The sequence below is a fragment of the Corythoichthys intestinalis genome, chromosome 16, assembly GCF_030265065.1.
Source record: "Corythoichthys intestinalis isolate RoL2023-P3 chromosome 16, ASM3026506v1, whole genome shotgun sequence".
Lineage (NCBI taxonomy): Eukaryota > Metazoa > Chordata > Actinopteri > Syngnathiformes > Syngnathidae > Corythoichthys > Corythoichthys intestinalis.
In genome coordinates, this window is record NC_080410.1 from 40,463,740 (window position 1) to 40,491,733 (window position 27,994).

Below are 27,994 nucleotides of genomic sequence, written 5' to 3' on the forward strand. Positions count from 1 at the left end.
ATAAATGCTTAAATCCCTGAATTCTTTATAGATATGGACGTAAAACAGTCTCGATTCTTGGTTAAAAGTAAACTGTGATGCTAGTCAGTTACGGCTAAAATTAGCCGCCTTCATATGTGAACAAAGAAGAAAATTCCTGCGAATAAATGCTTCAATCACGCATGCATGATACGAAAAATATCATTTATACCTTGAATCCTCGAACAAATCACTCCTGAGACAATCTTTCCTGTTTGTACGCGGTACAGCTTTTGCAGTTAAATCCAATCGTAAGTAAATCCAAGCTTAAATCTGACACGAGCGTGTGCCGTCTTTGGCTATTACTAAATGAAACTTGGCCCCTTTTGATAAGGCGTCGCGCAAAGAATGACGAAGTGACACGTCAATAGTAATGATGTCTATGGATGGGTAAATAAGACAAAAATAAGTTGTTTATCCTTACCTGAACATTTTCTCTGAGGTCTGTGGCCTCCCTAAGGGGTTGGGTTGACGCTCTGAAAAGTTCGTCTACAACTTTGATCCCTGTAGTCTTGGTGTTGGTGTATTCTCGTGCCTTCCGACCCTTCCTGACAGAAATACCTCTCTTATGGGCTTTTCCTCCGCCTCGTCTGTTTGTGATGGCGACGTGGACAAACAATGTGGTGTTGGGTAGAAACTCCCCTGTTAGAGACTGTAGGGGGACATGCCGGTAACCAGGCTGCAGGCACTCGAACGGGATAGTGTATTGGCCAATGAACTCATCTCCGATGTAGTCATCATCCAGCACCACAAAACGCAGAACCGCCAATTCCGGCAAGTTGATCTGGAACTCAAAACTCTCGTCAAAAATGGGATTGTCCCCGTTTTGGGACACGGTTTTGGTTCTTTGCTCAGCGCAATCAGCCGGAATGCCGTGGATCTCCACGTAAATGTAAGGTTCCACCACGTCACCCTTGGCTGCAGACCCACGAGGCTTGGGTAGGTTTTGCCCGCTGATGACCTTGATGTGAAGGAGCTGGGCGGAAACCCCTGGCAGGGAATCTCGAGCATTGGCACTGAAATAGGACACTTCTTCCCTCATAATGGCTGGCCGCAACACGTAGCCGCAGTTTCCATTTTGTCGGAACCAGCCAAGATTGAGGTCCATCATCAGGCCAGGTGTCTGGTAGTTCATGGCCACAATTTGACAGCCACATTTCCAGAAGTCTTGAGGGTTCATGTTACTGGCATCAATTCTCATCGGCGTGGGGTACACTCTGGAGAGAAAACGCTTGTTGTAGCAGACAAATTCTTCTGGAAACTCATTGGCAAACCTATTTGCATCAACTTCGTTAAAGGAGCAAATCTCCCAATATTTTTGGTCCCTTTTTGAGGCGTCAAAGTCCCTGAACTGAATCGATTTACACAGTGACACGAGATCAGACAATTCCTTGCACAAACGGAGTCTTTTGCAGCCTAGGCCATTTAGTTGGTCCCTATCATCTACTCCGACTCTTCTTGACATCTCTAGACCCTCTTCCTCCTCGGTAACATCACCCTCAAGGTCAGTGCAGTTGGGTTCTAGTCTCTTACCCTTGAGGAGGATTTTACCTTTCAGTTTCTCAGGTGAGGGTAGGTAGTGTTCCTCTTTGTTGGGGGAATCCACATATAGTCTGTCCCCAAGAATCTTTTTCATGTGTTGGGCCATAACCCTCTGCTGAAGGATGGAGCAATGAGCAACTAAACAGAGAATCAGGGGATACTCAGAGCTCTCAAAGGCATATTGGTTAATGATATCCAAGACCTTGGAGAATGCTAGCTGCGAGGCCACAGAACTACCGACGTACACCACCGGTTCATTATCAGGGCCATCCCAGACGATGACCTCGATGCTGCGGCAGCCCATTCTCAGCACACGAATGTAACTGCTGATATCAGATGAACCCCAGAAGTGATCTTCTAGAAGGGAGGCATTATGTGAAGAGTTGATGTAGTAGTGGGACAAGGGCTGAGTCATATCCTGGCACACACGTTTGTGCTGTGGGTCAAAGATGTGACATTCAGAGGACAGGAGGTAGTGCGTAAAGCCATCGATGGAGAGGTAAATCCGTTCCCTGCCTTTGGCTGACGGCTCGTATTTCAGAACCATATCCCTGCACATGTCCTCTGTTACACCTTCCACACCCTGCTCCACCTCTACAAATAGCATCAGGTCTTTACAGTCCAAGTATTCCTTGTTGCTGGAGAACTGCATCAGCAAGAAAAAAATTTCTGGACGTGTGCAGAGCTCACAGTAGGCCTCCACAAATGTGTCCATGTTAATTGCCTCTCCATATTGGTCCTTAGCTTTCTGTAGTTCTTTGAACTTAAGTTCTATCATTGCCTCTTTCATTCCAGGGTTAAGCCCCTTGATTATTTGAGTGGCCCGAAATAGATCAATGTGTCCTTCTTTTTCTATGTCTGCGAGCTCAAAGACTGAGCTAATCCAAGATGTCCGTACACTGGGTTGAATGGGTTCTACCATGTCGACGGGGTGTCGGCCGTAAGAAACCAGATACCTCAGGCCCATTACCCAAGTACTAACCACATCTGCTGTAGTGGCAACTAAATCCAGTGACTCGTAGTTGTCCCCATAGATGATCGAGAACGCGCATTCATCTGGGAACTGATCAGACAGACCGTTGCTGCGAAGAACCGGGGTCTTTTTCCCTAATCGCACCTCCTTAATGCTCTTGATCTCAAGCTTAGCCTTTTCTGAGTCTTTTTTGGAGGGCTCCCAACGGAGCCAGTGCATGTCTGGATCCAGCAGGAAGTATCGGTTGTACATGCGCGAGTTGGAGCGCACCTTCTTCATCTCGCAGCCCTCCATCATGAAAGCCATGCATGCTGCTGTGCTATTGATCTTCCGGTCACTAGGCATGGAGCTGAAGGAGACTGTCTTTTTCCTCACCTGCCTCTGCTTGGACCCATCCTGTAAACAAAAACGAGAAAATTTGGGATATTTACTCAATGATTCACATATGAGTTTAGCAAACAGCATCTATAAAGAATTAACTGTACTCTGTGAGACTAAACCCTTAGAATAGTAGTGAGTCCTAGGGATGTCCCAATCCAGGTTTTTGCACTTCCGATCCGATACCGATATTGTTTTGCACTTCCGATCCGATACCGATACTGGCCGATACCGATACCGGCCTATCTGAGCATGTGTTAAAGTATAAAGTTATTTAACCTCCTTACTTAGTTGTCAGACTCATGTTGAAAAGGGTTTTAGTACTCTTGATAACAACTAGCCAGCTGAATTAGGTGAGTTTGAATAACACACAACGGTTGGTAACAAGAAACTGACCTGTTTATTCAATAACAAACAGAAATGGCATAGTCAGTCAGTAAAACGTGCAAATAATATTGTAAACTGTCTTAAATAAGCAAAACACAAATAACATCAGTGGAAAATCCCACAAACCCCCCCAAGCTATTAGATGCTTTTAATGTTACGTGCATTAGTTACAATAATTGTATAAAAAACCTCTCAGGTTTAAATAAACGACTATTTCAGTATCAAGTTAACATTTTAAAACAGTAAATAAAATACTCAAGTCCCCATTCTGTATCAGCAGCTTTAAACAACATTCAATTCATTTAATTTTGCAAATCAACTGTTGCTCCCGTTATTCAATAATTTCCCTTCAGTCTACTTTCAACATGTGAAAGTTTTAAAACTGTTTTGAAGATAGATTCAAGTCAAGATTTTGCCGATTTAGGAGTATTTTAGATTAAAAAGTTAATTAGGTTCGCTTGGAAGGTTCACAACAGCCTACTAGGGAAGTCTCCTGCTTTAAGATGGCGGCCGTTTACTAATGCATCTAGTTTTACATACTTCAATGTTGCTAACGCCGTCGAGTCTGTCATTTGCACCTAGTTCTATATACATATGATATCTATTATCAACAGTAAAACGATGTTAACGTAGTTTGTAGCGGCTGTCGGCAGCAGTCAGGTATTCTTGTGTTTTTTATCCAGCGGCATGAGTTGAGCTAAAGCCGTGAGTTGAGCATTGGCATTACCCGGGTCTATGACAAGCATGATGTTTACTCTCGGGACGCAATGCGGTCCGTTTGTCATTGCGTCCCAAAGACCGCGCTGTGTATTAGTTCCGCTTTACTTGACATATTTCAATAATCGGAATTTGGATGTTTGTGAATGGTTCTCGAATCTTCCACGGCCGAATCGCTCAAGGATGTAATGACGGCTGGGCATGTCGTACCGTGGTTCTAAGTGTTGGATGGTGCGTCTTTACTCACGAGAGATAATGGCTCGTCATCCAGAATGAATTCTTTGGCAATGACTCTTGTTATTCCCTGGGCTTTGGGACTGTCTAGTGCCAGTTTGTCACGCATAGCAAAAGTTTCTGCCAGTGTTAGATGCGTAGGACCTTTCTTTTTGTCTTTGGTTTTCTCAACATACGCCTTGTATTGTTTGTGGTGGTATTTCGCTAAATGCTTGATTAGGTTGGTTGTATTAAAACTTCTTACAGCTTTACCACCGCGCTTGACTTTATTGTGGCATATGTTGCACTCTGCCTCTTCGTCTTTGTCGTCCTTTAAGGCGAAATGATCCCACACAGCTGACATTTTTACCGATAGTCTCTCGGTAAATTGGGAGACGGTAATGTAGTGTGTTGAAGGTGTGCCGTAAAATGCGGATCGGATTTTAGGCAAACCGAAGCAAAAACTGGAATGGATTATGTAAATCCGTGCGCTGGAAAACCCGGACCGGACTTTAAAAAAATGGATCGGAAGTCTGGATCGTAATTTTTCCGTGTCGGCCGATCCGATACCGATGCACATTTTTTTGCCCATATCGGCGTCCGATCCGATCCAAATATCGGATCGGGACATCTCTAGTAGTGACACAGTGGTTAGAGCTATAGAGCAGCCTCACAGAAAGTCTACTCAGAGAAACGCACATTCCTCACAAGGAAATGGAAAATCTGACAAATAACTCAAAATTCATTTTCAATTGCCAAGATCGAAGGCGATAAAACATAGGATGGATGTAAAGCCTTTTCCATTTTCAATTTCAAAACAATAAGCTAAAGCAGACAGGTGGGGTTTACATGGATGAGGAGTAGCTTCAATCACTATACGTCTTAACATAACCTCCTCCAGACAGCTGATGCCTGTACCGATCTGATGGATCTGCCCCATAGAGCATGGTTCAACTCAAGGTAGAATGGAGTATCGCTGACCCATCCATCTTCCTCCTGACAGTCAAAATAAGATGAGGCCCGGTACATCATCCTGATTAATGAGCAAACCTCAGTGTGATGAGAGAGAACAAAATTAAATCATCATGGCTTTCTACTGCTGTCCTTGTCGGACGTCCTTTATCTCCTATTCCTCATTCTGCAGAGATGGAAAAAGATGAATAGCGGGCCCCATCTTGGTGACATTGGAACTGCTCGGGTCACTGCTTAGCAGTGTGTATTCAAATTTTTTATGTGATATGTTTGTATATAGTATCATTCATACCAATGGCAAACATGGATGCTTCATAATGAGAAGCAATTTATGTTAGACCTTTGTAGCTTTGTGGCTCCCTAGGGACCTCTTCCACTGCCCGATACCCTGTGAATTATAAATTGTAACGCATTCACTGTGATATACTAGTACATTAGCGCACACAACATGCACTTCCCGAGCACCTTGAATGTCAGCTCTCGTGGATGTACGGTCCAGCTCAACCTTTGAAAACAAACCTAAGAACCTTCCTATGGGACTCGCCTTTGTCAGTCAGTTCCTTTCGCCCACGGAGCAACCGTGTCCTTTGTGTACAGTATGTGTTTGTATTGTGGACGAGGAAGCAACAGGGGCACGCGGGTGATGCGGATTTAAGGCAAAGCTAGGACCTTTTTGATGATATGTTCACAATTGCCTCATGTGAGCCATGCATGCACTCACTCTGACAGATGAATCTTTGTAGCTAAACCTCAACGCACATAGAACGTCAACAGTGACATGAAATCTCAAACAAATACAAAAGCCTGAAACATACATTTCCTTTATTGTGACTGCCAAAACATTTCCACTAAAGAACCCGCCGATCCGTACTTGGATTCTGACCAGAACTCGGGATGTGAATCATGATGAAAGGTTTATCGTCTATGGATCGGACTAAAGCTAACCGACAAATTTTAAATTCAAATCCATCTAGATGAATGTTTGAGTTTGTAGGTTATTCTTTCACATTTTAGATATGAATATGAAACGTGTTGAATTGGTAAAGTTATATAGAGGTTTTAAAATGGAATATACAGTGGGGGAAATAATTAGTCAACCACCAATTGTGCAAGTTCTCCTACTTGGAAAGTTTAGAGAGGCCTGTAATTGTGAACATGGGTAAACTTCAACCATGAGAGACAGAATGTGGGGAAAAAAACAGAAAATCACATTGTTTGATTTTTAAACCATTCATTTCCAAATTAGAGTGGAAAGTAAGTATTTGGTCACCTACAAACAAGCAAGATTTCTGGCTGTCAAAGAGGTCTAACTTCTTCTAACAAGGTTTAACGAGGCTCCACTCGTTACCTGTATTAATGGCACCTGTTTTAACTCATTATCGGTATAAAAGACACCTGTCCACAAACTCAGTCAGTCACACTCCAAACTCCACTATGGCCAAGACCAAAGAGCTGTCGAAGGACATCAGAGACAAAATTGTAGACCTGCACCAGGCTGGGAAGACTGAATCTGCAATAGGTAAAACGCTTGGTGTAAAGAAATCCACTATGGGAGCAATTATTAGAAAATGGAAGACATACGAGACCACTGATAATCTCTCTCGATCTGGGGCTCCATGCAAGATCTCACCCCGTGGCGTCAAAATGATAACAAGAACGGTGAGCAAAAATCCCAGAACCACACGGGGTACCTAGTGAATGACCTACAGAGAGGTGGGACCACAGTAACAAAGGCTACTATCAGGAACACAATGCGCCATTCGGGACTCAAATCCCGCACTGCCAGACGTGTCCCCCTGCTGAAGCCAGAACATGTCCAGGCCCGTCTGCGGTTCGCTAGAGAGCATTTGGATGATCCAGAAGTGGACTGGGAGATTGCGTTATGGTCAGATGAAACCAAAATATAACTTTTTGGTAGAAATACAGGTTCTCGTGTTTGGAGGAGAAAGAATACTGAATTGCATCCGAAGAACCCCATACCCACTGTGAAGCATAGTGGTGGAAACATCATGCTTTGGGGCTGTTTTTCTTCAAAGGGACCAGGACGACGTATCTGTGTAAAGGAAAGAATGAATGGGGCCATGTATCGAGAGATTTTGAGTGAAAATTTCCTTCCATCAGCAAGGGCATTGAAAATGAGACGTTGCTGGGTCTTTCAGCATGACAATGATCCCAAACACACAGCCAGGGAAGCATTTCAAGGTCCTGGAGTGGCCAAGTCAGTCCCCAGATCTCAACCCCATAGAAAATCTGTGGAGGGAGTTGAAAGTCCGTGTTGCCCAACGACAGCCCCAAAACATCTCTCAGCATCAACAGCTCTCTTTTGAATCTTCCCCTCCCGCCCTGTCGCCCTCCGAGAGTCCACTTTCTGGTATTTCCTTTTCGATATGCAGCAGCTAGGAGTGAAAAACAAACTAAAGACAGGGGAAGTGAAAAGCAAAGAACTGCGGTGAGAGTGGGGTATGGAAAGGATTCAAATTGTTGAAGATGCTATACAGAAACCTGTGTCGGCTTCGCTGAATGTGAACGAATGTGGCGCTTTGGTCTCATACGAGAAATGTATTTGTAAAAATCTTCCAGCATTATTCCGTTGTGTAAATGCATTTATAATGATCATAATAATATGTAGACTATTTAAACATTGAGAAAACTTGCGTTTTTTTTTTCTTCTGCCATCTCGAAGAGATTAAAATAAATGTCAAATCCACTATCCACCTGTTAGAACAGACACACAAATATAAAAGATATAAATGTTTATTGAATATCCATCTTAAGTCTTGTTTAACTGGGAGAATTCGTTACAACAGACAGGCTTTAATTTGTAATCATTATGCATAAATGCACAGGCATTGTCATGTGATCACACAAAATGCAACCACACATCGCATCCCCAATTTCTTTTTTTTTTCCGGTTTCGTGCCTACAAATAAAAACTTTAAATTTCGGGGTTTTTGCGGGCTCAGTTAATTGATTGGTGGGCTGGGTTGGGCGTTAATACCTGCAGGCCAGTTGGGTAGGGCTGGATTTTTTAGGCCCGATCTAACTTCTAGCGTCATGTAATGTTAGCATACCGTACACCTATTCAGCCTGTTATTCTCTATTGTATTTTAAATTGCCTTTCAAGATGACATGTCTGTCCTTGGTGCTAGATTCTATCAAATAAATTTCCCCCAAAAATGCAACTTATACTCCGATGCGACTTTTATGTTTTTTTCCTTTTCATTGCGCATTTTTTGGCTGGTGCGACTTATACTTAGGTGCGACTTATAGTCCAAAAAATTCGGTAATATTTGAAAGTATGTAATACTGATGGCTGGCTAAACAATGAATACCTAAAATTCTACGGAATAGAATTCCTTATACGGAAACATGAACATTTGTGAAGGTCACATCTTTCAAAGAATTGTGAATTGTTAATTCCAACTGAGCTACCATCAACCACCAAAGATGCAACATTTGACTTTATCCGATGTGATGGCTGAGCAATGTGTTTTGATGCATCGACGCTTAAAGGTGTGGAGAAAGAGCAGATTTCGAGATAGTTGTTTACGCTATGCTCTTTGCGCGGTCGGCGCTCGACTCGGTTCGGAAAACTCGTCGATGACAGACGCGTTGACAGAAGTGGCGGGGAATGAGAAAACAGGTGCAGATGGCTAGGAGCCCTCGAGAGTCCCTCGGTCCCGTGGGCGTGATCGAATCAGATCAGGACATCAGTGTGTAAAAAATTAAAATCACGATAAGCTTTTGCCATCCTGAAACTCGTAAAAAACTGAGTAGAGGGAGGAATAAATCTGATCACACACACGACTAAATGGCCAAAGGTCATCATCACCCCATTGACCCACCAGGCATCCTGAGGGCACAACCACATATCTCACAATACAGACACGCTGACCTGTGTAACCTGCCACATACAATTCAAGGCTGCAATCATTCAAACCCTAATCGACTACACTTCAATAAACTGCACGGACAGAAGCATCTGTTAGTAGAGAAGAAGAGAGAGAGGTGACGTGGATCTATGCTAACCATGTTTATTTGCAACAGGGGGGTGGATGACTGATATGGGGGGTGGGAGGTGAAGCGACTGATGAAGACTGAGAAAGCAGCTTTAATGAGTTTAATAACTTGATTTGTTTGGATGCTTTAGACATGCTGTGCAACCTCAATGCCAATAAAGAAAATTAAATCACACTGAGGAGCAAGCCCACGTCGGGAGGAGAAAGACAACATACACGTATGGTAAACTGGGGGTCTTGAACGTATGGCTCGTGTGCCATATCTGGCTCTTTTAGTGAGCGCATCTGGCGCTCAAAACGATATTTTAAGTGTAAATCGACTGGACACGTACATCGCAATATTTTTTATTTAAGCGCCAAACCACAGTAGACTTTCTTAGTTGCTTGCCCAATATTTTATTTCAATTACAACACAACTGCTCACAAAAGCAAGGAGCCTATCCCTCCCGTGTGCTCCAGAGTGATGCGTTCAAGAACAACACAACACAGCCATGTTTTACATGCGCGCTAGGCGTCATGACACGGTTGGGCTGGACTGGCAGAATAGCTGTGCTAGATAGCAAGCGAAGCTAGTATGACGAATGGCATGATTTTGTCACATTCTGCTGCTGGTCAGATTGTTTTGTTACGGAGATGTAGGATGAGTTCACAATGTCGTACCTGCATGCAATTCCAGCTCATCAGCAGTGTCTTTTCAACCGATCCTAGGCGGCTTGCCGAGATATTGACTTGCTGCCATTTGACAGTTTGTATATCCCTTCCTTGCTATTTGAATCATTGCCTTGTTTTTTTCAATTTGTTTGCCTCTCGCCAAAGTTTTCACTCGTTTTTTAATTTTTAAAAATTGATCCCGAGCTACTGTCACGGACCCTTTTCGTGTCTTTAATTTTTAAAAATTGATCCCGAGCTACTGTCACGGACCCTTTTCGTGTCTCCCTTTTCCCGATCGTGTGTTTTTTTGTGTGTGTTCACAAAAGCCTTTTATGCAATCCCTATGTTATTGTTGTCTGCTTGCTGTCTGAAGTGAGACGCGTTTTCTAATTCCATGGTCAAGCCAGCAGCGCTTTCAGTTGCATTTCCCTTTCAGGTTTTAGCATGTTTCTATACATTGAAGAAAATAAGTATTTGAACACCCTGCTATTTTGCAAGGTCTCTCACTTAGAAATTATGGAGGGTTCTAAAATTTTCATCGTAGGTGCATGTCCACTGTGAGAAAGATAATTTAAAAAGAAAAATCAGAAAACACAATGTATGATTTAAAAAAAAATATATATATATTTGTTTGATACAGCTGCAAATAAGTAGTTGAACACCTGAGAAAATGAATGTTAGTATTTGCTACACTAAGTAGCCTTTGTTTGCAATTACAGAGGTAAAAAAATACCCGATACTGCTGCAAATAAGTATTTGAACACCTGTCTTTCAGCTAGAATTCTGACACTAAAAGACCTGTTAGTCCGCCTATTAAAAATCCACCTCCACTCCATGTATTATCCTGAATCAGATGCACTTGTTTCAGGTCAAAAACAGCATAAATACACCTGTCCACCCCATACAATCAGTAAGACTCAAACTTAGACAAACTAACTTAATATGGTCAAGACCAACGAGCTGTCCATAGACAGATTCGACACTAGAGCAGTGCTTCTCAATTATTTTCTGTTACGCCCCACCAAGGAAGACGTAAATGTTTCGCCTGAAAAGGGAAACGCAACTGAAAAGAAAGCGCTGCTGGTCATGCCTGGGTCTTCTGACATGACAATGACCTGAAGCACACAGCCAGGAAAACCAAGGAGTGGCTCCGTATGCAGCATAACAAGGTTCTAGCATGGCCTAGCCCGTCTCCAGACCTAAACCCAATAGAAAACCTTTGGAAGGAGCTGAAACTCCGTTTTTCACAGCGACAGCCCAGAAACCTAACTGATGGGTGGGCCAAGATCCTTTCTGCAGTGTGTGCAAACCTGGTGAAAAACTACGGGAATTTTTTTACCTCTGCAATTGCAAACAAAGGCTACTGTACCAACTAACAGTCATTTTCTCAGGTGTTCAAATACTACACAAATAAATCGTTTAAAAAAAAAAAAATCATCCATTGTGATTTCTGGATTATTCCTTTTATATTATCTCTCCGACAGTGGACATGCACCTACGATGAAAATTTTAGAACCCTCAATAATTTCTAAGTGGGAGACCTTGCAAAATAGCAGGGTGTTCAAATACTTATTTTCTTCACTGTATAGAAACATGCTAAAACCTGAAAGGGAAACGCAACTGAAAGCGTTGCTGGCTTGACCATGGAATTAGAAAACGCGGACAGCAAGCAGACAACAATAACATAGGGATTGGGTAAAAGGGTTTTTTGAACACACAAAAACACCACACGATCGCGAAAGGGAGACACAAAAAGGGTCCGTGACGGTAGGTCGGGATCGATAAAAAAATGTAAAAAATAAAATAATTAAAACGAGGGAAAACTTTGGCGAGAGGCAGACAAATGAAAAAAACAAGGCAATGATGCAAATAGCAAGGAAGGGATATACAAACTGTCAAATGGCAGCAAGTCAATATCTCGGCAAGCCACCTAGGATCGGTTGAAAGACACTGCTGATGAGCTGGAATTGCATGCAGGTACGACGTTGGGAACTCATCCAACATCTCCGTAACAAAACAATCTGACCAGCAGCAGAATGTGACAAAATCATGCCATTCGTCATACTAGCTTCGCTTGCTAGCTAGCACAGCTATTCTGCCAGTCCAGCCCAACCGCGTCATGACGCCTAGCGCGCATGTAAAACATGGCTGCCTCCGTAGGTCAAAACATGCACAAAATATTATAGATTTTTAAATCAATTGCATTAATACATGTGTTTCTAATAACACATTTTAGTAAAAAGAGAACAATGGTGGCTTATTAGAGCCTACAATTCCGAGGTTCCCTTTAAAGAATGAAAAATGTTTCCTTATATTTATTTTGCACTTTAATGAGAGATGCTTTTTAGCTTTAGCCAATAGCTTTAGATTAAGAAATTACAACTCTTACATTCATGATGTTTCAGGTTTTTTTTGTGTTTTTTTTTTTTAACTCCTTTCTCTTTCGAGGAAGTGAAACATGCTTCACCATCACGCCTGACAGATTACAAGCATCATTTCCGTCTTCTTATAAAATGCGACAGAGTGAGAGGAGGAAAAAAAAAAAAAAAAAAAAGAAATCAAGAACTCCAAATATTTGAGTGACAGCCCAAAAATGACATGGGAGAGCAAACAATAACACGAAAAGATATGCAAATGAGCTGGTGTGAAAATGATCGATAACAAAAGCTGCGTGTCAACACTTTGATGGGCCATCTTTGGGCAAACATCTTGCTCTTCATCATCTCTGGCAAACATTCAGTGGCCTGTGCTTAGAAAACCATTCGGGAAATTAGGGAAGCGCTGTGATAATGAATGTAGGAGAAAACACTGTTGGCCTGCCACAAGGGAGTATTAAACATTGAGCGGGAGAAGGCCTCCGGCTGTGAGGGGGGGTTGGTACTCAGCCATGAGGTTCATCATAAATGCAGTTTTATTCACTTGTTTACTCAAAATTATGGGAGCCTTTAAAATTTGCAGCTGAAAATCTCCCGCGTTAAAATAAGACAATTGTCAATTAGTTATACAAGTAGTCGTTCTGATTCGTGCATCAGAGTAAAATAATAGTTTTTCCAGAAAGGACTAATTTGATTTAATTATAAAGAATATTGTGGATTCACTCATTAAAGTCATCGGCTGCCAGTGATAGCGCTGGATTGCTGCTAGCCCTCCCAGTCCATTCAACTCTTCGTATGGTTTTTGCATCTTTAAACCTGTAAACACACTACATTTGCTACTTGTACATTTACATAAGAATCATTTGGTCGCCTAAAAAAGAGAAATGGAAGAAACTACTTTGGCTCGCTTAACTTCCTCTTCTTCGTTTTGCTTCTTTAAACCTTCTGCATGAGCCACTTAAACATTTTCATAAGCATCCTTTGGTTTCTTTTCAAGGTGCTTTTGAAATTATTAATGCACTCTTAGTGGTACTTGAAGTAAAGTTGAAATCGTCTCCATGCCAGATTGCTTGCTATCTTTATGTAATTTGTGAGCACCGGTAGATTCAATGGTGCTCCTATGCCTATGGTGCTAGCCCCCAGGTGCTAGGCTAGAAAAAAAATCCCACAGATTACTAAACTGTGTGTACTAGTTTAGCTAGGAAGTTTAGTCATCTGCACTCTACCTAATCAATAACCACAGATTACTAAACTGTTCCTACAGTTTAGTCATCCATACCCATAATTTTGTAATCTGTGCGCACAGATTAGCAGCAGGGCCGAAAACGAAAAGTGGTATTTGGTTTGTGGCAAAATTGATTATAGCATGCGGCATTTTTTTAGCCATGTCGGATTTTGGCATGTGTCATTTCTTTTTTGCCATGTGGCATTTGTTGGTATGTAGAAAAATGGATTTTGACATGTGGCATTTTTTTGGTATGTGAAAAAGGGGCAAAAAAATCCAACATGGCAAAATCAATTTTGCCACATACCAAATACCACTTTTCATTCTCGCTGTCTCTCCATATTAGTAAACTATCCACAGTTTAGAGAGTTTATTGAGGACTGTACCCACAGTATAGATTACTAAACATCATTGCTAATCTATACACACAGTTTATTCATCTGTACTGTGGGTACAGTTCTCAATACAGATTACTAAACTGTGGGAACAGTCCTCAGTACAGATTACTAAACTGTGTGTACATATTACTGTGTGTACAAATGTGAACTTCATAGCTAATCTGTACACACAGTTTGGTAATCTATACTGTGGGTCCGTATTAGTAATCTGTAACTTTAGTTTAGTATTATGAGGGTACAGATTACTAAACTGCAGGTACAGTTTAGTATTCTAAACTAAACTGCAGGTACAGTTTAGTAATCTGTGGGTAAAGTTTACTAAACTGTGGGTACATGTGACTACATTTTGGGACCAGATTACTAAACTGTAACTACAGTTTATTAATATGAGGGTACAGATAGTAATTTGTGGGTGCTGTTTATTAAACTGTGGGTACAGTCTTGTAATCTGTGGGTATATATGACTAATTTCTGGGTACAGATTTCTAAACTGTTAATTCAGTTTAGTAATATGAGGGTAAAGTTGACTAAACTGTGGGTACATATGACTAAATTGTGGGTCCAGATTATTAAACTGTAACTACAGTTTAGTAATAGGAGGGTACAGATTACTAAACCACTGGCACAGTTTAGTCATTTGTGGGTGCAGTTTATTAAACTGTGGGTACAGTCTAGTAGTCTGTGGGTACATATGACTAATTTCTGGGTACAGATTATTAAACTGTTTAATTCAGTTTGGTAATATGAGGGTACAGATTACTAAACTGCGGGTTCATATGACTAATTTCTCGGTACAGATTACTAAACTGTTTAATTCAGTTTGGTAATATGAGGGTACAGATTACTAAACTGCGGGTACAGTTTTGTAATCTGTGGGTAGTTTACTAAACTGTGGGTACATATGACTAAATTGTGGGTCCAGATTACTAAACTGTAACTACAGTTTAGTAATACAAGGGTACAGATTACTAAACCACTGGTACAGTTTAGTCATTTGTGGGTGCAGTTTATTAATCTGTGGGTCCAGACTAGTAATCTGTGGGTACATATGATATGACTAATTTCTGGGTACAGATTACTAATTTGAGGGAACAGATTACTAAACTGCGGGTACAGTTTAGTGATCTGTGGGTACATATGACTAAATTGTGGGTCCAGATTACTAAACTGTAACTACAGTTAAGTAATATGAGGGTCCAGATTCCTAAACTGCAGGTGCAGTTTAGTAATCTGTGGGTACAGTTAACTGTGGGTACAGTTTAGTAATCTGTGGGTACATATGATTTAATTGTGGGTCCAGATTATTAAACAGTAACTACAGTTCAGTCATAGGAGGGTACAGATTACTAAACCGCTGGTAAAATTTAGTCATTGTGGGTGCAGTTTATTAAACTGTGGGTACAGTCTAGTAATCTGTGGGTACATATGACTAATTTCTGGGTACAGATTACTAAACTGTTTAATTCAGTTTAGTAATATGAGGGTACAGATTACTAAACTGCGGGTACAGTTTAGTGATCTGTGGGTACATATGACTAATTTCTGGGTACAGATTACTAAACTGTTTGATTCAGTTTAGTAATATGAGGGTACAGATTACTAAACTGCGGGAACAGTTTAGTAATCTGTGGGGACAGTTTACTAAACTGTGGGTACATATGACTAAATTGTGGGTCCAGATTACTAAACTAACTACAGTTTAGTAATATGAGGGTACAGATTACTAAACCGCTGGTACAGTTTAGTCATTTGTGGGTGCAGTCTATTAAACTGTGGATACAGACTAGTAATCTGTGGGTACACATGACTAATTTCTGGGTACAGATAAATATGAGGGTACAGATTACTAAACTGCGGGAACAGTTTAGTGATCTGTGGGTACAGTTTAATAAACTGTGGGTACGTATGACTAAATTGTGGGTCCAGATTACTAAACTGTAACTACAGTTTAGTAATATGAGGGTCCAGATTACTAAACTGCAGGTACAGTTTAGTAATCTGGGGGTACAGTTTAGTAATCTGTGGGTACATATGACTAATTTGTGGGTACAGATTACTAAACTGTAACTTCAGTTTAGTAATATGAGGGTACAGATTAATAAACTGCGGGTACCGTTTAGTAATCTGTGGGTACAGATCAAATCAGTGGTGTCAGACAGATTCCACCCAGGGCTGCAGTGGATCCTGGTCTTTGTTCCAACAGATCCAGCACAGACAGTTCAACCAATGGGATTTCTGCTAAAACAAGCAGCACCTGACTGCAACCAACTGACTACACTTGTAAAACACCAGATTGGTGAAAAGGTATTCATCTGGTTTGGTTGGAATGAAATCCTGCAGCCCTTTGAGGACCGGTTTGACTCCCCTGGTTTAAGTAATCTGTGTTTACAGTTTAGTAATCTGAACTATGAAAAAAAAAAAAATTTCAACCCTGGCACCCGGGGGGTGGGGGGTTCCTCCGTATTCCTCACACCGCTACTGGAAAATGTTGTCTGAAGTTGCAGTTTGTGTTTTGGGGACAACAGGACACATTAATTAGGTGGGCGCCCAGACGAGCGATGAGGCAAATGAGCGACCTTCAAACATCCCCCGCTGAATTAGCACAGCAACCATCAGCAGGGGGATTGCAAGGAAAGTCAGGGACAAACAAGCTCCTTCCTCTGCCTTCCCCCGTGTTATGATTTAACGCAGCTTTTACAGAGCTGCCAACGCGACAGTCCGATAGAGTTGACCTAATGCCGGTCTTGAAATGGACCGTACGCGGACGCTCGGCAACAGGCCCGCACACGTGCAGACACGCACTCACCTGAAAGAGTTGGTGCAGAAGGTGCTTCAGGAAAAATAATTGGCCCCACTGCTAACGCAAGGTCACGGAAAAGCACCAGAGTGGCAGCGAGAGACAGCGAGGGAAGCGTGATGATGGCGGACGCAGGAGAGGACGACGTGGAAGTGCATGTGCTGCATTTAAATGCAGTAGTAACAAGTAAAAAACTAAAAATACTTTGCTAATAAAGATTTCCCACTGTTATGGGAATGTGTAATTGTCTCACTCATTGTTATCATCAGTCAATTTAGCAAATACAAAGCTGTTCAAACGAATTTAGGTGCTCATTCAGCACCTCATGTCAATTTAGTGCTAATTGTCCTGTCAGAATCGATTTTTCGCTAAAGACGCGGTGATTTAATTTTTCTGGTCAGTAAAAGCGTCAGGCAAGGTTATGTGTGTAAATTATCAAAAAAGGTGTATATACAGCGGGGCAAATAAGTATTTAGTCAACCACCAATTGTGCAAGTTCTCCTACTTGAAAAGATTAGAGAGGCCTGGAATTGTCAACATGGGTAAACCTCAACCGTGAGAGACAGAATGTGGGAAAAAAACAGAAAATCACATTGCTTGATTTTTAAAGAACGTATTTCCAAATTAGAGAGGAAAATAAGTATTTGGTCACCTACAAACAAGCAAGATTTCTGGCTGTCAAAGAGGTCTAACTTCTTCTAACGAGGTCTAACGAGGCTCCACTCGTTACCTGTATTAATGGCACCTGTTTTAACTCATTATCGGTATAAAAGACACCTGTCCACAACCTCAGTCAGTCCCACTCCAAACTCCACTATGGCCAAGAACAAAGCGCTGTCGAAGGAAACCAGAGACAAAATTGTAGACCTCCACCAGGCTGGGAAGACTGAATCTGCAATAGGTAAAACGCTTGGTGTAAAGAAATCAACTGTGGGAGCAATTTTTAGAAAATGGAAGACATACAAGACCACTGATAATCTCCCTCGATCTGGGGCTCCATGCCAGATCTCACCCCGTGGCGTCAAAACTATAACAACAACGGTGAGCAAAAATCCCAGAACCACACAGGGGGACCTAGTGAATGACCTACTGAGAGCTGGGACCACAGTAACAAAGGCTAGTATCAATAGCACTATGCGCCACCAGAGACTCAAATCCTGCACTGCCAGACATGTCCCCCTGCTGAAGAAAGTACACGTCCAGGCCCGTCTGCGGTTTGCTAGAGAGCATTTGGATGATCCAGAAGAGGACTGGGAGAATGTGGTATGGTCAGATGAAACCAAAATAGAACATTTTGGTAGAAACACAGGTTCTCGTGTTTGGAGAAAGAATACTGATCCGAAAAACACCATACCCACTGTGACGCATGGGGGTGGAAACATCATGCTTTGGGGCTGTTTTTCTGCAAAGGGACCAGGACGACTGATATGTGTAAAGCACAGGTGTCAAATCGATTCCAGAAAGGGCCAAGTGGGTGCAGGTTTGCTTTCCAACCAATGAAGAGGACACCTTTTCAACAATCAGAGCTTTTACATGTGTAATCAGTTAAACTTTGTCAGGTGCTGCTTGTTTCAGTAGGAAGTTCATTGGTTAAACTCTCTGCACGGTATCGGTTGGAACAAAATCTAGCAACCACTTGGCTTTCTGGAATCGGTTTGACACCTGTGGTGTAAAGGAAAGAATGAATGGGGTCATGTATCGAAAGATATTGAGTGAAAATCTCCTTCCATCAACAAGGGCACTGAAAATGAGACATGGCTGGGTCTTATAACATGACAATGATCCCAAACACACAGCCAGGGCAACAAAGGAGTGGCTTCATAAGAAGCATTTCAAGGTCCTGGAGTGGCCTAGCCAGTCTCCAGATCTCAACCCCATAGAAAATCTGTGGAGGGAGTTGAAAATCTGTGTTGCCCAACGACAGCCCCAAAACATCAGTGCTCTAGAGGAGATATGCATGGAGGAATGGGCCAAAATACCAGCAACAGTGTGTGAAAAGCTTGTGAAGAGTTACAGAAAACGTTTGGCCTCCGTTATTGCCAACAAAGGCTACATAACAAAGTATTTTCCACCATGATTTGCAGATAAATTCTTTAAAAATCAAACAATGTGATTTTCTGTTTTTTTTTCTCCACATTCTGTCTCTCATGGTTGAGGTTTACCCATGTTGACAATTACAGGCTTCTCTAATATTTTCAAGTGGGAGAACTTGCACAATTAGTGGTTGACTAAATACTTATTTGCCCCACTGTAATTGACAGGGAAAAAATATTTTTTACATTTGTACCCAAGTATTTTTCAGAGTTGAATCAGTAGTTGTACTATTTTGAGTACAGTACAGTTTCGACTATCTGTTCTTCTAGAGAATATGCCTAATTTTTGCTGCCTCTTCTAAAATGCTAAAGATAAAATAGGGCGACATGCAGTTTATAGCTCGGGCTCATAAATGTATCGGATATTCTTTAAACTGGCAGTGAAAGCAAACAGACGTTTCAACGCCGATGCCGTGACTGTGCTAAGTAGCTAGGCCGGACTCCGGCGCTCATGTTTGCCTTGCCTGGTTCGACGGCTCGATAGCATTGACCTCCACTCCCTTGACGGGCCAGTAATTAGCGAGATTTCTGGTTATGTCTTTTGCTATTACATGTTCTGGTGGCTTTCCACTTATTAGTACACGCACAGTGTTAAAAGGCAAGCGGGATATTCGTATTCCATGCAAAGGGACCTAGCGTCAAATGACCTACTGGATGAAAGTGTAAATCCATTTTCTGCAAGGAACGGGAGGGTGTTGAGGCATGTCCACACTCTGTAGTCACACTTTTTTTTCTCTATCTCAGACCTCTAACAGCTATTTACACATTAGCACAGTAAGATGTTGGGATGCGCCGCACAATGCGTGACTGACATGACTGAGGATTTCGGCGTCCGCCCATTTGACAGATTTGAGTGCCAAATGATGACGAGATTGACTTGAGAGCTACGCTGTCTTTTCTTTACTCTTTCCTTCAGGCATTCAAGATCGAGACCATAAACTTAATTTGAGACATGAGTTTTCATAATACCAGCTGTCAAATGACCAATCAGCAGCAACATCTTCGAGCTAGCTACAGTAGGAATAGGCGTGGGAACCTCTTGGTACCTCACGATACGATACACTTTGCGATACAAAGCTCACGATAACGGTGATCTGACGATATGGCGATACAACGATTACCGATACATTGGTTGGAAAATCATTCTTGGATATTCTACAAACAACTAATAAACAGAAAAAACAAGCTTCTGCTGTGAATTGGATTGATTTTATCATTAGTAGACGTCCAATCCATTTGAACTGGGAGGGTGGCAGCGAATGAACGAATGCCATCCCTCCCACTTCAAACGGATTGAACGTCTATGGACGGTAGTGGCAGCCAATGCCAGGCAATGCGGTAATTTTGGGCCATTTAAGGTCATTTACCTGTTAATTTCCAGTTACTTCCTGTTGATTTTGCGGTATTTTATGGGTCACTTCCTGTTTATTTTGAGTTACAGAACAGGAATTGACCTGGGAATTAGGCCTGAACGATATTGGAAAAAACTATTGTTGCGATTTTTTTGGGGTTCGCGATATATTGCGATATTATATTGCGATATTAAAAAAATATATATATATTTTTTTTAGGGCTGTCAAACGATTAAAATTTTTAATCGAGTTAATTACAGCTTAAAAATTAATTAATCGTAATTAATCGCAATTAGTCGCAATTCAAACCATCTATATAATATGCCATATTTTTCTGTAAATTATTGTTGGAATGGAAAGGTAAGACACAAGATGGATATATATATTCAACATGCGGTACATAAGGACTGTATTTTTTTATTATAACAATAAATCAACAAGATGGCATTAACATTATTAACATTCTGTTAAAGCGATCCATGGATAGAAAGACTTGTAGTTCTTAAAAGAAAAATGTTAGTACAAGTTATAGAAATTTTATATTAAAACCCCTCTTAATGTTTTCATTTTAATAAAATTTGTAAAATTTTCAATCAAAAAATAAACTAGTAGCCCGCCATTGTTCATGTAAATAATTACTTACACAATGCTCCTGGGTGGTGAAGCCTGTAAAATCAGTCGCACCCAAGCGCCAGCAGAGGGCAGCAAAACTTCGCAAAACACAATAAGTGGGCCTTTCACTCTACTGTCATTTAAATCTGTCTGAGCTGGGCAAGTGCGTTAATTGCTTCAAATATTTTAAGTTGATTAATTAAAAAAAATTAATTACCGCCCGTTAACGCGGTAATTTTGACAGTCCTAATATTTTTCTTTAAAGAAATTTTCACTAGATGTCTTGAATAGCTGTTTGGAAAGACTTTGGATGACTCACCATGACCACAGTGTACAGTGATCCCTCGTTTTTCGCGGTTAATGGGGACCAGAACCCGCCGCGATAAGTGAAAAACCGCGAAGTAGCGCCGCCCCCCCCCCCACAATTTTTGTGTGTATGTGTGTGTGTGTTTTTGTGCTCAATGTATTTATTCAGATTCAGCATTGGAAAGAGATAAATGTAAGACATGTTTTTTGTCACTTTTCCCCCAAAGTGATTTTAAAAATGTATATAAATAAATGGTTTATAAGCACTTCAAATGTCATAATTATTATCAGTTTAAAAATAACTGTCCAACCAAATCATTTTTGAACAAGAATAAAGTACTGCAGTAGAAAAATGCTTGGCTTTATTAAATGCTTCTCTTTATCTACCTTAGCTGTGACTCTTGGAGTGACATGTAGAAATTTCAAACTCCTCATGATCACTTCTGGTATTTATTTTATATGTCTCCAACGTCTTCACACACACATTCATTCCAGCGCTGCTTCCTTGCAGAAACTGTTTAACAATTTAAACGATGATTGACACATTGCTCCGCTTTGATGTCCGCTTCTTCGGCAAGATCAAAGACAACGAGCATCGTTAACTTTAATAAGCAAGTGCTGCAGTGACTGTGGGAACAAAGGGCTGGGAGAGGGAGGGTGTGAGGCTGTGCGCAGAGCAGAAAGCAAGGCATATGCGGATTAAAAAAAACAAAAAAAACTATCGCACGTGCTTGCGATGGGACTATCGCGCATGCGCACATCGCGATGGCGATGTTTAAACGATATATCGTTCAGGCTTACTGGGAATCACCCAAATGAATAGGCAGTGACTCAAACTCAACAGGAAATGACCTGTAAATGCCCTAAAATGAACAACAAGTGACCTGTAAATGCCCTGAAAATCGGACAGAATGACTGTGAATGCTCTGAATTCGAATGAACGAACATTCCCTGTCTAAATGGATTGGGCGTCGAGCACCGTCAATGCAGCCTTAAGAGTTAACTGAGACACTATTATGGTGGAAGATTTTGGTAGCAACTTGTTGGTTTATTTTTATTTATTCTTTTTTTTTTTTTAGACATTGACACCGTTTTAAAACGATATCTCGATTCTTGGCAGGAGCATATCGATAACCTTTTGGGATACAAAGTATCACGATATATGACCATTTTGATATTTTGTCACACCCCTAAGTAGAAACAATTTAATAACAATAATAATAATGACTTGGATTTATATAGCACTTTTTTAACACTCAAAGACGCTTTAAATTGCATTATTCTTTCACTCCACACTCAATGGTGGTAAGCCACTACAGTAGCCACAGCTGCCCTGGGGCCCCTCCGACAAAAGCGAGGCAGCCCATCCACGCCATTGGACTTTCCGGCCACTCGATCTCACACTCCTTTCCAGAGTTGTTTTCATCAGCGATGACGATAACGAAAATATTTTGTCAACAAACATTATTTTTCCATGACCATGACGTCAAGATGAAAACGTGTCTTGGGAGACTAAAACATAATGAGATGGATGCCAGTTATGTATGACGACACGAGAACGAGATGAAAATTTGCCATAGTTTCCGTCATAAATTCACAATGTGTGATATTTTCTTATTTTAGCATAGCCAGTGTCCGACATTCTCAACTTTCCACGCATATATTTTTTTAACAATTCATTAACCATCGACGGGATGCTGTGCTCGTCGACACATTTACATCATCGATGACATCGACTACGTAGACTAGTTGGGACAGCGCTAATTGCAACCTACCGGTTTAACTAATTTTTCAAATTTTATAAAAACGAAAAACGAAAGGTTTGAATGTCAAATTATTATAACTCATTCTAATATTTATCTTTTAAGAAGTACAAGTCTTTCTGTCCATGATTCCCTTTAATTCAAAGTTTATGTGCAAAAATATACAACACACCCTTTTTTGAAGGGATCAACGAGGTAACCGTTAAAGTCAGCTAGCATTCACCAGCTGGTAATCTTGGTAACTTTTTCATAAAAATAAGATACTACCATTTTCAATGTTGGATTACACACAGTTAACTGTAAACCATTACCAATGAACATACTCCCACATTAGATATATTTTTATACTGGCCAAAATAAAATAAAAAGTGCAAATGGTTCCAAAACTGAAGAAGCATCTCTTCAAACAGTGCAAAAATAAAAACTCACTCAGTGTTTAAATGACTTCAGCCTAGAAAAATAGCAAAATAACATTTCCTGATGTAAAATATAAAGTGAAAAGACTTCAAAAGTGTTAGTAATACTGCATTTAATAGTTCCCACTCTTTAAATTCGCTATAACTTTCCAGCTGAGTTTGTCTTCTTTTTCCATAATGTTGGTTGTTGGTTTATGCGCAATACCTCTAGCACCCCCTGAAATGGAGGAGGCTTAATTCAGACTTAGATTAAAAAAAAAATTTTTTTTACGCCAACGTATTTGCTGTCAGACTTTGTCCATCGAATCGTGATCTCATCTGACCAAAGCACACGGTCCCAGTTGAAGCCTGGGACCGTGTGTATTTTTGTGTGAGACCAAGATTGAGCTTTTTGGCAACAAACACTCTCAGTGGGTCTGGCGTGCCACGAAAGATGCGCATGCCGAAAAGCACCTCATACCCACTGTGAAGTATGGGGGTGGGTCTGTGATGCTGTGGGGCTGTTTCGCTTCCAAAGGCCCTGTGAACCTTGTTAGGGCGCATGGCATCATGAATGCTTTGCAATACCAGGACTAGGGTTGTTCCAATCACGTTTTTTTTGCTCCCGATAGTTTTAGTTTGAGTATCTGCCGATCCCGATATTTCCCGATCAGATTGCTTTTTTTTTTGCTCCCGATTCAATTCCAATCATTCCCGATAATTTTTCCCGATCATATACATTTTGGCAATGTATTAAGAAAAAAATGAATAAAACTCGGACGAATATATACATTCAACATACAGTACATAAGTACTGTATTTGTTTATTATGACAATAAATCCTCAGGATGGCATTTACATTATAAGACTTGTAATTCTTAAAGGATAAATGTGACTTTGTATATTGTGACTAAATATTGCCATCTAGTGTATTTGTTGAGCTTTCAGTAAATGATACTGTAGCCATGCCCAAATGCATGATGGGAAGTTCAACCATGACTGTGCATAGTGCTACCAATTCATAAATCTTCTCTGCGTTAGGAAATAACCTAGGGTGTTAAGAAAAAGATCAATTACTACCTTGCTTCCCCACATTGCTTCCCACGATATTTCTAATCATAGGGAGAGGGATTGTAAGGCTTTAACCAATTAAAAAATGCTCCAAAGGATGCCAAAATTAACTCAACTCATTTTACGCAGCCTTTTAGCTCTCTATATCGGGAAAACGGCGCCATTACAGAATGAGCGCGACAATGCGTGAGTGGGTTGTGCAGCGCATGCATTAATTGCGTTAAATATTTTAACATGATACAGTTTTTAAAAAATTAATTACCGCCGTTATCGGGATACATTTGATAACTCTACCTTAAGCCTAAACTAAAGACTCTGGTAGGCCTGTCGCGATAACAAATATTAGTGTGCGATAATTATTCTCATAAATTATTGCGATATGCGATATTATTGCGCCCCCCCAATTTTTTTTAACGAATTTACAATAACAACAATAAAAAACAACAATATTGATACTGCACAGCACCACAGAATAAATAAAATGTGTTAAAAAAATTTTTAAAAAGAGAAAAAAAAATTGCACTTAATAACTTAAGCATTTAGGCAAATGAAAACTTTTCCCCGTCATAGGTTCTGCAATGGTGTTCCATAGGGATGCAACAATACAGTTAAGTCACGGTTCGGTACGATTTTTGATACGGGGGTCACGATTTTCGATCCGATTCAATACATTTAATGCTCCGTAAAAAAATATAACAATTATATTTTTTGTTTCGTTTTTTTTTTTTTTTTTTTGCTAGCGAGCAAAATTTAAATTGCCATCATATAAACATGCATTTTAATGCATAATATTTACTGTATGTGCTTACTTCTTACTGATCTGAAAAATGTTTGTACAAAAGTGCTGAGAACAATCTTTACTGTTTGTAAAGTGAGGCAAGGCACACTGTTGATTGCTACAGCTTTCTTAGCAGCTAGGTTTACTACATGAGCAAGACATCCTATTTGTGGTCCGAATCCATCTGTGTCACGTACTGAATTAACAATATTTGCAACATTATCTGTAGTCACTAATATGGAATGATTTGGCCTTCCTAACTTCCATTCAGTCATGACAGTTTAGAATTCATCGATGTAGTATATGGACTACGTAACCCATAATCACTCTGTTTGTGCTCACGTAGCCAATGGCATGGGACGTAGCACATCTAGAGTGCCATTTCATGATATCTAGTGTATGCGCGCATTAAAAAAGTTAACAAGCGCCGCTGAAGTCACGTCTGCTCATTACTAGACAACACCAGCATATGACACAGCGCTCTTAATTTCAATCAGCTGTTTATTGTCAAAGCGAGGTTGTTCGTAGCAGCCTAGTTGGTAACAATGTTTTGGCGGACTTCGTTGTAAATATCCGGCGTTGTGCCGAAAAACAGCCACCCGCGTGAAATGTCACTCCTGACGGGAGCGCCCACACGTCAACGACACCGGCGCGCTGTAGATGGTCCACAGTCACTCCGGAGCACTGATGCGGCCGGTATACATTGAACAACAGGATATAATGGGAACGATTGGCTCCGGCGCTAGTTTTTGCCGGACTTGGAAGGAAGATGCATTTTGCGCAGTTGGTAACGAGGAATCCGAACTTTTAACAGCACGTCTGCCGCACGCGCGCACGCACGTGCACGCGAGGCGATAAATCTCAGCGGAAAAATTTCCGCCTTCATTTTTATATATCGCGCGATAAATGGAATTATTGCATATTGCGACAGGCTTAGACTCTGGATGAGTGTAACATATTATGTCTGTAACGTTAAATACAATTAGAAAGCGATTGAATTAAAAATATATATATATATTAAAAAAAGGGATGTCCGATATTTTTTTGCCGATTCCGATACTTTGAAAATGACGTGATCGGACCTGATCGATCTCTAACCAGGACATTTTAAATCAAAATCTGTTGCCCTCTGCCCGAAAGCTGAAGATGGGTCGTCACTGGGTCTTTCAGCAAGACAATGACCCAAAACACATGGCCAAATCTACACAGAAATGGTTCACCAGACACAAAATCAAGCTCCTCCCATGGCCATCTCAGTCCCCAGACCTTGTTTTGTTGGCAAAAGGGAGTTGTACAAAGTATTAACACCAGGGGTGCTAATAATTGTGACACACATTACTTGATGTCAAATAATCTTTTCTTTATGTGGGATTTTTTCCCCACTGAATGAATGCACTTGTATTGAAGGTTGAATTCTCTTTTTTTCCAATAAGGTCCCATATTATTTGAATTAAAAAAATATTAGAAGCTAAAAAACACATCTTTTTCAGGGGTGCCAATAATTATGGAGGGCACTGTACAAATACTGTTACACTTACTGTATACTTAACTGAACCACATGAACAAAACTGCAGTTTGCAGCATGAGTGAAACTTTGCAGCAGATATTTGACGCAACTCTGCGGTCCACATGCAGTCATTCTCCGCCATTCCTACTTCCACTCAGAGTTCTCGCTGACCATCACGCTGCCTGCCTGCAGTCCTCTGTGCATTTACCCTCCAATATCGTAGCCAGATAGAGGAAGCTGAGTCCCGGCAGGAAGCTGACAAACAACAAAATGTCATCCTGCCAGTCGCATTGCCACAAAGCCTCCCGCTACCCGAGACACAATGCTCAAATAAAATGACAAGCTGCCACAAGATTACAAGCATGGATGCAACTAATAAATGTTATCTAAACGACGCTAAATGTGTGTGGTTTATATTTTTTTTCACCCCGTAAAACATCGGGGGGATTATGCAAGTATAAAACTGCGATAAACAACCTTTCTGGAACACAGGTTTTCCATTAAAAGCCATCTATCTGACTGCCTTACACTGCAGGCTTAGTTCCTGCTTTAGTCAATGCGAGCATAACCTTGACTACAGTCTGCATTGCAGCGAAAAGAAACTGCAGTCCTCCTAACACTGGCTTGGGTTCTCTACTTTTGACACTTTTTTAGTGCTGTGTTCTTAAAAAGTGTCTCCACAACTCTCCAAAACACCCCCTCTTCAGGCCACAAGTCCTGCATTCAATCTTTCAAAAGAAGCGGTGACAAGCTTGGATATACAGTAAGGGAAAATGGACTCATAGGTCGCCATTGACGTCGATATACATCCAAACCAGTGTTGTTTTCGTCAACGATGACGATAACGAAAATATTTCGTCTACGAACAATTTTTTTCATGACGATGACGTCACGATAACCAGCTAAAAACGTGTATTCGGAGACTAAAACATAACGAGATGGATACCAGTTGTTGTCTGACAAGACGAGAACGAGATTAAACTTTGCCATAGATTCCGTCATAAGTTCACAATGTGCGATATTTTCTTATCATATGCATGCATAGTTAGCACAAATCTTAGCAGTGTTTGGTTGTGTCACTTTAGGTGACGAAAACGAACACATTTTGAAATAACTAAAATATGACCAAGACCAAGAAGTGTTTTTGTCCAAAAGTCTAAGACTTACACGAAAATTAAAAGGACGGCCAAAAACACCACTGGTCCAGACCATTTGAACTGAGAGTTGGCAATTAATGATCATGTATCAGTGCCAATGACAGCAATACAGTTTTAATCCATTTTGAATGGGGGCAGGCAAGGAATAATTACTAGCAGTCTTCCTAATTCAAATAAATTGGAGGCCTATCGACACCATTGGCAGCCAATTATAAACTACTACCAGTATGGCCCGGCTTTCACTCAAAAAATAATCTACCGTATTTTTCGGACTATAAGTCGCACCCGAGTATAA

At 40.9% G+C, this 27,994-nt stretch overlaps 1 protein-coding gene across 1 annotated transcript in view; it reads right to left on the reverse strand.

Annotated features, from left to right (window-relative positions):
- plcl5 (phospholipase C like 5) overlaps positions 1–27,994 on the reverse strand; it is a 197,626-nt gene that overhangs the window by 73,968 nt on the left and 95,664 nt on the right. The window contains exon 2 of the mRNA XM_057818015.1: positions 443–2,929. Coding sequence (XP_057673998.1) covers positions 443–2,929 — 2,487 coding nt within the window. The remainder of the gene's footprint in view (positions 1–442; positions 2,930–27,994) is intronic.